General features: G+C 44.8%; 1 protein-coding gene across 3 annotated transcripts in view; it reads right to left on the bottom strand.

Moving 5' to 3' along the window:
* The window catches only part of pde4a (phosphodiesterase 4A), a 314,491-nt gene that overhangs the window by 157,837 nt on the left and 144,134 nt on the right, over positions 1-12,520 (bottom strand). Inside the window, exon 1 of one of the 3 annotated variants that reach the window (XM_031899383.1) lies at positions 8,451-10,512. The exons of the other annotated variants lie outside the window; for them this stretch is intronic. Within the exon in view, the coding sequence (XP_031755243.1) occupies positions 8,451-8,740 (290 nt within the window). The 5' untranslated portion in view covers positions 8,741-10,512. Of the gene's footprint in view, positions 1-8,450; positions 10,513-12,520 lie in introns of those variants that run through there. 3 annotated transcript variants of the gene reach the window in all.

Below are 12,520 nucleotides of genomic sequence, written 5' to 3'. Positions count from 1 at the left end.
ATCCCTGGCTTGGTCGCGGTCCACCAGGAATCCACGGGGGATCGAATGGTGGACCGCGATCAACATATGGGCCACCCCTGCTATATGGACTGGAAGCCTACAGGATGTTCTGTTTGGCAGTAGCCCTGGTTTTTTTTCAAACAAAACTTACCTCCAAGCCAGAAATTCAAAAATAAGCACCGCCACTGGGAGCAACATCCAAAGGGTTGGTGAGCAACATGTTGCTCCTGAGTCACTGGTTGGGGATCACTGAACTAGAGGAACTAGGAACAAGAGCACAACTTAACACAGAGATCCCAACCTTTTATACCCGTGAGCTACATTCAAATGGAAAAAGTGTTGGGGAGCAACACAACCATGAAAAAGGTTCCTGGTGGTGCCAGTAAGAGCTATAATTGGCTATTTAATAGCCCCTATGTGGACTGGCAGCCTACAGAAGGCTCTGTTTGACATTATTCTGGGTTTTTATGCATCCAAAACTTGCCCCAAGCCAGGAATTCAAAAATAAGAGCCTTCTTTGAGGCCACAGGGAGCAACACCCAAGGGGTTGGTGAGCAATATGTTGCCCCCGAGCCACTGGTTGGGTAACGTTGTACAATTAAAAACAGATAAATGCAATCTGAATTTTTACACCTCTGTCGCTGGCAGGTTTGGGCCAATAACCTGAGCCTTCTGGTGGGGAGGCTGCCAACTATGCAGTATGGAGGAAATATATATCAGCAAGGGTTGGGATAATGCAGAGACAAGGCAGAGTTAAATGCTCAATAGGGACCGGTCGGGGAAGTGAATTAAAGACACTTCAAAGAAATTGGATGATTTTGTTTGTTTTAACCATCACAATCAATGACGCAAGCCCTGATAAAGATTTAAGTGAAAAGTAAATAAAAGCAAGGTTCTGCTCTGGGAGGACAAGCATGGGAAAGAATACAAGACGTCAGACAGCCATTGGTAAGAACAATTGTTTTTTTTTCAGCTAAATTTAGTTTAGTTTCTGAATGTAATTAAATACAGTGCTGACACGAGCAATAAGTAATCGAGTATGGATATACAAAGAATGCTATTTCTATTTAGTAGAATAAAACAAAACTCTTTCATTTCACACTGGCTGGGTTATGTTATCTATTCTGCAGAAAGCAACAGGCTACAAATTCTCATTTGCTAAAAGATATTGTTCAGCTCCCTCCAACCAGGTTGCACTGGTCATGCATGTACTAATAATACTGTACGCAACTAAATATGGATATCTGTCAGTTAGGGGATTGGGCAGGTTTGAACATGGAATCTTCTGCTGCTCCATATGGTGTCTCTAAATGAACGGAACAACAGAAAGGCAGATGCGTCATGCACGGCCCCTCATACATTCGGCCCATGGTCTGATTAGTCAGAGAATGAACCCTTTCAGCCTGTGCATGGCTGCATTTGGTTAGTAGGGAGTAACTTGGTGGGCGCCGCTGCCTGAGGGAAAGTTCTCACCTTGCCCCAAGGCAGGAGAACCCCTGAGGACAACTGAGGTACAGCAGAATGACTGATGGTGGGTCTTATGTTCAATGTACTATATACTGTATATATGTGGATATAATACTCAAAAGCGATGACTACCCTGTAAAATACAGAGACTATTATGTACCCCCTATTGTAAAATATAAAGATATTAGAAATTCTTAAGTGACCCCTAATATCTTGCTGTGTTTGTATTCATGTCTGACCAGAAACAGCAGTGAGAAGTCAAGTACCGTATTTTCCAGCGTATAAGACGACCCCCAACTTTTCCCCCAGGGCCCCCCCCAAAGCATTCTTCAGCTTCCCCCAGGGCCCCCCCACCCAAACCATCCTTCAGCTTCCCCCAGGGCCCCCCCCAAAGCATCCTTCAGCTTCCCCCAGGGCGGCCCCCAAGCATCTTCCAGTTCCCAGCTGGCGCTCCTGCCACTCCGGTGGTGTCCCCCGCTATGTGCCTCAGCTATCTGCTACTTCTGCGCTTTTATGACGTTGCGCTCCGTGCATGTGACGTCAGTACGCACGGGCGCAACCTTATAAAAGCGCAGAAGTAGCGGGGAGCTGCGGCACATAGCGGAGGACACCACCGGAGCCAGAGGAAGCAGGGCCCGGGACGATTGTTCCCCCCCGTGCCCCCCTGATGGCGGCCCTGCCAGGAAGCAAGGTTCAGGTAAGTACCCGGCGTATAAGACGACCCCCGACTTTGGCATGGATTTTTCAGGGTTAAAAAAGTCATCTTATACGCCGGAAAATACGGTACACTGTTGCCAACTGCCTGGGTTTTACATAAGTTGTCTGGTCAAAAACTGCCTGTCCAGGTTAGGGAGTTGAAACATGGACCAAACTCTTCCAGACTGACTCAAAATTAAGCCAATCCCTGCATGATACATCAAATGACAATTACAATTGACATTACAGTCTCCTGGAACACAATATTTAATAGGTTTCCAGATAAAAGATTCCATGCCTGTAATAGAGTTTAATGCTTTAGTTTATTACATTTTATCACCTATTCAGCCAAACACATTAAAGAATAAAAACGCAAAAAAGATCAATTGAAAATTGAGTGGCTTTGACTGTATCGTACTGGCTAGTTTGCTGCAAGGTTTTATGGCTCCTCTCTATAAAGAGAGTAATACTATGAGAAACCTATATATGACCTATGCAGTTGGTCACACCACTGGGCTGATAAGACACGCCTGTTTTAACTTCTTGTTGGTGGATTGTAAAACAATAGGAAGGAGAGAAGGGAAACCTGTGGTCGACCAGCCCAAGAGACCACAACATCTTAAGCAACTGCAAAACTGAGCCATTTACACCCTCAAACTCATTTCTTAACATATTTATTAGCGAAATACACTGGGACCAAATAAAAAAAATGGCCCTATCTTCTCATTAGCCTGTGTCAGTGTTCCCCAACCAGTGACTCAGGGGCAACATTATCCAGAAAGTTCCGAATTACAGAAAGGCCATCTCCCATAGACTCCATTTTAATCAAATAATTCCTTTTTCTCTGTAATAATAAAACAGTACCTGTACTTGATCCCAACTAAGATATAATTACCCCTTATTGGGGCAGAACAGCCCTATTGGGTTTATTTAATGGTTAAATGATTCCCTTTTCTCTGTAATAATAAAACAGTACCTGTACTTGATCCCAACTAAGATATAATTACCCCTTATTGGGGCAGAACAACCCTATTGGGTTTATTTAATGGTTAAATGATTCCCTTTTCTCTGTAATAATAAAACAGTACCTGTACTTGATCCCAACTAAGATATAATTACCCCTTATTGGGGGCAGAACAGCCCTATTGGGTTTATTTAATGGTTAAATGATTCCCTTTTCTCTGTAATAATAAAACAGTACCTGTACTTGATCCCAACTAAGATATAATTACCCCTTATTGGGGGCAGAACAATCCTATTGGGTTTATTTAATGGTTAAATGATTCCCTTTTCTCTGTAATAATAAAACAGTACCTGTACTTGATCCCAACTAAGATATAATTACCCCTTATTGGGGGCAGAACAATCCTATTGGGTTTATTTCATGGTTAAATGATTCCCTTTTCTCTGTAATAATAAAACAGTACCTGTACTTGATCCCAACTAAGATATAATTACCCCTTATTGGGGGCAGAACAATCCTATTGGGTTTATTTAATGGTTAAATGATTCCCTTTTCTCTGTAATAATAAAACAGTACCTGTACTTGATCCCAACTAAGATATAATTATCACCTTGTCCCGAGCATTCTGGTTAATGGGTCCCATACCTGTACTGCCAAACAGAACCTCATGTAGGCTGCCAGTCCCAGTATAGGGGCTACCAAATAGCCAATCACAACCCTTATTTGGCACCCCCAGGAACATTTTCATCCTTGTGTTGCTCCCCAACTCTTTTTACATTTGAATGTGGCTCATAGGTAAAAAAGGTTGGGGATCCCTGACCAATGGGAACTTGCCCTCAGCTGCGATGCCTTTTCCTCTACGTCTTTTATGCAGCAACTGCCATTACCCTTGCCACCCTAAAACTTTCATTGATGTATACTTCCCAGGTCCATATTGGTCATGTAGACCATAAACCATTTAAGAGCTTTCACTTGAATGGACAACCATTCACAAGAACACTATAAAATAATCACAAACACCGATGGTAATTTGCCAGAAAAGCTTTTAAACTTGAGACCCGCCACCTTTCTGCAAACATCCCTTAATCATGATGTTTCTTAATGACACGCGTTAAAAGCTTCTCCTTGTGCGCCTATGCCCGAGCCTCATTGTGACACCCGCGGCTTCTGTACTTTGCCTATAATTTTATGCTTTTCAGTTTTGCTCGGTGTTTATGATGAATTCAGCGCCCCTCTCCTGGTCTTGCTGACATGCCACTATGGAAGCCGGTGTGCGTTTCATCAACTTCATTGCTATTTCTCGTTACTGCTGATCTGCATGGGGTATCTATCGTCAAGTCCTAAACTGGCTGTGGAATAACCAGAAACTCTTCTTGAAAAAAGCGGGCTGGCAACAAAATCTGACTGATCTAGATATGCTGCTAAAAACATGCTATTTATTAATAGCGTATCCACCAATCTGATTTTAGGTTTTAGGTAGTAAGAGTAAGTGAAGGTACCAGTCAAGAAATACGGCATTGGTAATACAGTAACCACCAAGGCCAAATATTATGGGTGAGAGCTGGAAGATCTTCTTAAAAAGGTCACTGTACCGGAAAGCCCAAAGGGTGGACAGTCCTTCATGCAAAGCAATAAAACTCCACAAAATCTGTTTTGCCCCACACCCACCCCCTACTAAGGGCAGCCTGATGGGCAGCTGGACACAGGCCCTCAGTCTGAGCTTTCAGAAGGAGCCAGCGCTACACATTAGAACTGCTTTCAGCTAACCTATTGTTTCTCCTACTCCCATGTAACTGGAGGAGTCCCAAGCCAGACTTGGATTTCTTACTATTGAGTGCTATTCTGATACCTACTGGGAGCTGCTATCTTGCCCCCTTCCCATTGTTCTGCTGATCGGCTGCTGGGAGGGGGGATATCACTCCAACTTGCAACGTAGCAGTAAAGTGTGCCTGAGTCTGAGCTTTCAGAAGGAGCCAGCGCTACACATTAGAACTGCTTTCAGCTAACCTATTGTTTCTCCTACTCCCATGTAACTGGAGGAGTCCCAAGCCGGACTTGGATTTCTTACTATTGAGTGCTATTCTGATACCTACTGGGAGTTGCTATCTTGCTCCCTTCCCATTGTTCTGCTGATCGGCTGCTGGGGGGGGGGGGGGGATATCACTCCAACTTGCAACGCAGTAGTAAAGTGAGACTGAAGTTTATCAGAGCACAGGTCACATGGCTGTGGCACCCTGGGAAATGAAGAATATGGCTAGCCCTGGGTGAAATGTTAAAATTAGATATAAATAAATCTGTTTGTGTTTTTAAAAAATGTATTTCAATGCTGGATTCTGCTGGAGAAGCTCTATTAACTGATGGGTTTTGAAAAAACAGGTTTTTCCCATGACAGTATCCCTTTAAACTGGTCCCAAATACAAACAAATCTCTGCTGCTGTGGTTAACTAAACAGGCAATTGCCCGGTGTTAGTAAATGAGCCCTATCGGTGTTCATATTAGGGGGGGTTTGTCTGTTTCTGTTCTCAGATTCCATAGGATGTGATATCAATGGACTACAGGCTGGAAAACTAAATTCTAAACAGTTTACATGCCCTTCATCCCTCTGATAGTAAGACCTGGGACAGACTGAGGAATACTGTTCCAGACCCTGATTCCTCCCCCTAACGCACTGCACAGCCCATTAACAGTGTCTAATGGGGAAATTATCCAGCTGTTCTTGGCTAACAAACATCCTGAAAACAAGGGTAAATTAATTTCAAGGCCAAATGAATTTCATAAATAAATATGTAATCATCCTGCACGTACACAACTGAGAATACAATTTTTATTTCAGTAGAAAGTTCCATTTTTATAAGCAAAGCTGCACACCAAGAGGGCTTGGATTCTACTTACTTTCCCTTTACCAGGCAGCAGTAAGAAGGAAACTGCCTGCTCTCGGCACAAACCATTATTAAAAAATATACCGATATACGCAATCATGATTGCAATAGTCACCTGGCTGCAGTGCCAGATACAGCGTTGAATTACTATTCACCCCAAATAACCCCCAATTTGTCTTTGCAGCTGTCCGCTCACCCCTATACATTTCGTTGGCCCGCAGTCTAGGGAAATCAATCCTCTATTCATACAATAGGTATCAGCCTCCTACTTTGTAACCTTAGCAATTAATTGTGCCCAGTTATAGTGATGCATCTAATCCGTGCCATCAATAGTATTACGACACTATATAACGTAGGCTGCATTTATAAACCTGATATATTTGGATAGCCTAATTGCACTCTTTCACTGAGAATGGTGTCTTCTTACGACTGGTTGCAAATTAGGTGCAACTTTATACTGATGCAAAAATAACCAACTGAACAAATACGCCAAGGTAAGGACCCATAAACGCATATCACTGCACCTCCGTCTCTCCTCTTTCTAATCTCGTTACCAGTGATAGTTGCCAACTGCTCACTAAGTGTATTTCTCTTTTTCTCAGCATGTACTAAGCACAACTCCGGTGCACCCTGAACGTTTGCAAAGCTTGCTTCTTGACATGTTACACGCGAGGAATGGCTCCATGACTGACACTGGGCTGTAAATTGGGGAAGACATCGTCTGATATCCATGTCAGTTTGCCTTGTCTGAGTCCAAGCCTGAGTACAAGGCATCCACATTGCTTGGGACTGACATTTCATTCCACTAGTAATCAGCGTACTGCCTTTAGCACTGGCATAGTTTGGGCCAAACAACCTTTGTACATCTGTACTATTTGTAAACAAAGTAGTGCTGTCAAATTGCATGGCTTTTAAGGTGTGTAAAGGTGGCCATACACGGCAGCTCTTAGACCGATTCTGCAGCTTATCGGCTCATGTAGGGGCACAAACGATGGGCCCACCAGGCCGATATGTGGCCTGAAAACAGCCAGATATCGATCGGGCAGGTTAAAAAATTTAGTCGGATCGGGGAATGCATCAGCTCGTTGATACGGTCCCCGAACCGACTGTGCCTATTAGCGGCGTTCTAATTCGATCAGGGCCAAACGACCAAATTAGTCTAAATTCACCCAATATCTCCCACCCGTAGGTGAGGATATTGGGAGAAGATACACTCGCTTGGCAACCTCACCAAGCGAGCGGATCTTAACATGTATGGCCACCTTTACTGCTGCCACCTTGCCCTGCCATTATCATCTTGACTTACTATATCTAATATTACCCACCCCATTTTGGGCAGACACTGCTTTCTTGGGCTCCTCCTACTTACAATGAGGTTTGGTTATGTCCTTGTGTGTGCTATTTGTAGCAGTTCTATTGCAGGTACTCCCTCTGTAGTCTTTACTTACTGATGTATATTACATGGAAAGGCTGGGTAGGACAAAGTACATATAACAAGATACCTCTTCTCTGTGCATTTAGCACAGGTAGGAAAAGGCACTTACATTCATCCCCTATATTGCCGATCTGTATTTATATCAGGGAAGTCGACCTGTTACCTACTGGCTGTTAAAATATAATTTCAGCATCCGTCAGATGCACCCTGTAGGCTGTAGCACAAAAGCAGCTCTAAACAGTTAATTTTCTCACGTTTTGAGCCTACCCCCTTTTTTAAATATCAGTCCTCCTCCAACAACCATTCAAACATTCCAATTAAGTTACACCTGTCGGAAGTACCAGAATGGATCAACAGCTATATCATTTTGCAGTCCCATACCTTATGGTAGAAATATTCACACCCCAGGCAAAAACCCTCAGTGGGCTTCCACTTCATGGACAATAACTTAATCCATCAATGGTAGTTATTACTCATAAATCACCAGTATTCAGGTCAGTTATTGTCAGACATAGATTTTACATTCAGTAGCAGTCACAAAGAGTTACCGCTTTATATCTGTAAGTTATCTAAGGGCCGTGACGCACAGGGAAGTTAGTCACCGCGCGGCAAATCGTGGGCGACTAATCTCTCCGAAATGCCCACCGGCTAGAATGTAAATTGCTGGTGGGATGGTATACACGGCACCGCAATTAGCCGAAGTCGCCGAAGTTGCCTTGAGAGGAAACTTCGTCGACTTTGGCAAATCGCTGCGCCGCGCAGGCCAAGCCCACCGGGCGCCCTAGGCAACCCAGTCAGCCACCACGCCCCTACACCTTCACCCCCCCCCCCGTGCAATTCCAATTGTTTCTACTTCTATACCTGACGATTCAACTGTAAACGTTAGTGGAGGGTACGAGCGATCGCAATTTTAATGGTCACCTTTATTATTACTGCTCCAAGACAACTGCGCTTGACCATAAATCCACTTAGATATCAACAAATTCTGCAAGACTTCCTTTCCACTTACCGTTGTTTATGGCTTGCATGGCTGTTGCTGGTGGTACCATGGAAAGAAGATGGCCAGGACATTCTGGACTTCCTCAGACCAGGGCGGTCACTGGTATCCATAGCATCCGCTCTTTCCATCTGTCGATGAGGGTGGCGATCTGTGTCCGAGTAGCCCCTGTGCTTTATTCGAATTGGCGTCCTTGGTTGCCTCCAGAGATGTTGTGGAGGCTTCAGGGTGGCTTGTCCTTCCCGGGGTACAGGAAGAGTCAGCGAGAGACTTTTCTTTGAGCAAGAAGGTACTTCCATCATAGTGCAAATAAAATCTCCAAAACAAGTTCAAAAAAATAAATCTCCAAAAATAAATATGGCGTCACCCACTTTTCAACCAAAAACAACTACAACTATATAAAATGTAAATGTTCAACCATCATATATTAAAAAAATAACATATATACTCATAATCTATTGACGGTAGCTGATCAGATGTAACAATCCGGGTGTTAATGATCTTCAAAAAAGAAGGCAAAAAAATGCTCACCATCTGTCAGAACTCAGAATTGGTTTCAATCCAAAAATATAAAATAAGCTATAAAAATAAAGGAAATCCTTGATAGAAAAAAACGTTTTTTTTTTTAAAGAATCCGTTTCAGATGGGCAACTTATTTTTCTTTGCGAGGCGAAAATATAAAAAATAAAGGCATAAAGTGATTATTTAAAAAGAGCATTTAGCAGTGGTTAGCAACTGATTTATTTACGACTGTACTGGAAAAACAAAACAAGAACAAATTTCTCATTCTTAATTATAACCGGATGGCTGTCACTGTTCCAATAAGTCAACGAAATGTTTTTTATTCGAGAAGAAATCTTCAGCTGTGGAATCAGTTTTCATTTTTTTCCCTGCATGTACTTAGTTCCGATGGCTTGCAGTTACGGTACAAACAGTTCCTTTGTTGCCCGTCAGCTTAATCTCCGATGAAACGCGATCCTGTCCATTTATATATAAACACAACAGCAAGATCCCCCACCAACGACCCCCCTATTTCCTAACACATCCACTCAAGTTCCCGTTTGTCGTCGCGAATGATTTCCGAATCCGATCTCATCTTCTCTCCCAACAAATTATTGCTCCGATTGTTGCAAATGAAAAAAAAATAATAATTCAAATTAAAAAAGGGGAAACAAAAATCAGATTTAGGAGAAAAAGGGTCAGGAGTGGAGTTTTCTATAGAAAGGGGGGAAAAGGCAGGCACAAAAGCGGGTTTTTAATTCATTTCCACATGGTTCCGAGCTGCACGAATGATAAAAGCAGAGGTCTTTCCATCCTCGCGGGCGCATCAAACTGGCATTTAGTGCAGAAATAATAAGTGGATTTAGTCCTTTGCAGCTGTTTATCTACGCCTGGCTAAATTGCTGTACACAACTTGCACAATCCTTCCCCTCGCCCCCCCCCGGGGCAGACGGATAATGTTTAACACTCGGGATGACTTTTTAATTACACGCATCTCATCCTTACAATGCTCTTTTGCTTCTTGCTAGAACATCTGGCAGTTTTCTTGGCATTTTCTCCGTGCCAATGGAACCAATCCGTTCTTTCCCTCCCTGGGCATGGGTTACCATCCAAACGCCAGAGGGTAAGGTTATGGGATTCCACCTGCGCCCAGGGCTCCGTATCCCACACAGTTGCTGCGATTGTGCGGCTGCTTTATAAATACACAATATTATTTCCTATATGGGATTCCAAATAATTTGTGGAAAACAAATGTAGTTTTTTTTCTCCAGATATCTTTACTTCAGCACAGTAAAATGAAGCCTTCCTGGTATTCCCTGAATCATATATGAATCACTTCCCTCAGATATTATTGCTATAGCTCTAGTAGGACCCTTACTCACATACACTGCTCCCCGCAGCAGCAGCAGCAGGCGATGGGAGGCTGTTCAGGCTGCTGAAAGCTCCAGTAAGTACTGAATGTGCATCTTTCCCTCACACAGTTCTCCAAATGCTGCCAGTCTCCTCTCCAGCAGACAGAGGGAGCTGCGCCCTCCCCTCCTTCCCCAGCCCAGGCCGCTGAGCGACTGACAGAGCGCTGCCAGGTGTCCCTCCCCCTTGGTGACGTCGCGGAGCTGTGAATCGCTTCTCATTGGCTGCGAGACGCCGGAGATTGAAGGTTTGAGCCAATAAGCACTCGGGAAATGTTCGCTTAGTCCCGCCTTCCTGCTGGAGACACGTGGGTTTCAGTAGCGCTCATTTGGGTTAATTAGTGCGAAGCGCAGGTGTGAGGTGGTTGCGCCGGGTGTAATGGGGCGGGTATTGCGCTGCGCATACAGTAAGCGCACTTTGTGTAGTACATATGGGTGATAGGATGATGCTGGAATGTAGTATGTTTTTTTGAATGGATATTTAATAACGTTATCTTTAGTCAGTGTGCAACATAAACCCTTTAGCTGTACAGGGATTGGCCCAATCAGTGCTATTCTCCCAGCCCCCCCCAAATCTATTGCCCCTGTGACCTGCCCTGTACCTGTTATGTACTCAGCAACTGAGTTACTACTGTTCCACCTTTCCAGGGTCAGACTGGGGGGCCCCGCTACCCCCCAAGGTGCCCCCGCCCAATGTGTATCTTTTACCCCCTCTAGACATACTCCCCTGAGTGCACATAAGTGAAACACATCATGGGAGGACACCGGCAGCGCCGGATTTCTAAATGACGCGCCCCGAGGCCGCCCCCTACCGCCCCCACCCGCTGTGCGAGCGCGCATGCGCAAACCACCTCCTCCTTCCCTGCCGCCGCCGCCGCCGCGCTAACGCGCATGCGCCAAAGTTAAAACTCCCATACAGAGCAGTGGGGAGAGGTCCCCATTGCTCCGTATGGGAGCAAAATTTTAAAAATTTGCGTGCGGCCGGGCGGCATGCCGCCCCTATGTTTATGCCACCCTAGGCCCGGGCCTTTGTGGCCTCGCCACAAATCCGGGCCTGGACACCGGAGGCCAGGGAAGTGACAACAGGCATTGGGTCTCAGTCCGACCCTGCCCCTTTCTCTGGGGGAACCCAGCTTGTCTGTATAATGGGGCTGAGTATCTATAGGCCGATAATGATCTCCCCGCTCTGTATAATGGGGCTGAGTATCTATAGGCCGATAACGATCTCCCTGCTCTGTATAACGGGGCTGAGTATCTATAGGCCGATAATGATCTCCCCGCTCTGTATAATGGGGCTGAGTATCTATAGGCCGATAATGATCTCCCCGCTCTGTATAATGGGGCTGAGTATCTATAGGCCGATAATGATCTCCCGCTCTGTATAATGGGGCTGAGTATCTATAGGCCGATAATGATCTCCCCGCTCTGTATAATGGGGCTGAGTATCTATAGGCCGATAATGATCTCCCCGCTCTGTATAATGGGGCTGAGTATCTATAGGCCGATAATGATCTCCCCGCTCTGTATAACGGGGCTGAGTATCTATAGGCCGATAATGATCTCCCCACTCTGTAATGTGGTTATGTGGGCAGATGAACTTGTTTTCATTCACAATCTGATAATAAGCAAAGGGCTAGAATAACCAGTAAGCAATGGGGCATTAGAAATACACAACCTGTAGCCAATCAAGTTAGGAATATATAGATATACTGTATACAGTAAACCATGCCATAGTCACATTGCATAGCACAGGGATTCTTATATGAAAGCTGAACCCTCTGCAGCCCCCTATTGGCTGCCTTCCTCCCAATATTCCCCCGTGTATACTGTAGGTACAGTGATGGGAAATGGGCTGAAACCTCGGCAGCCCCACTTAATTATTGTTGTCTTCTATTTATACGGCAGTGAGACATTTGCAAAGATTGCTCCTCCGTCCCTGCCCCAGATTCCCAGACACACCGGGGTCAGTTTCATCAGGAGCCAATTAACCTGCCTGTATGGGTAGTGTGGGAGGAAACCCACGCATTGGGGGCCCTCGGGATACAGACATGTGAAATCTATGGCACTATGTTTTTTAACTTGTGCCCTCTCCATTCTACATTTAACGGCACTGAAAGGGTTACAGGGGAATAACGGTAGCTGTACGGCGGCGGGTTTGCGAGTTGGCCGTAG

The sequence above is a fragment of the Xenopus tropicalis genome, chromosome 3 (assembly GCF_000004195.4).
Source record: "Xenopus tropicalis strain Nigerian chromosome 3, UCB_Xtro_10.0, whole genome shotgun sequence".
Classification (NCBI taxonomy): domain Eukaryota; kingdom Metazoa; phylum Chordata; class Amphibia; order Anura; family Pipidae; genus Xenopus; species Xenopus tropicalis.
The sequence above is the reverse complement of the archived record's forward strand: the minus strand, read 5'-3'. Positions and strand labels throughout refer to the sequence as shown.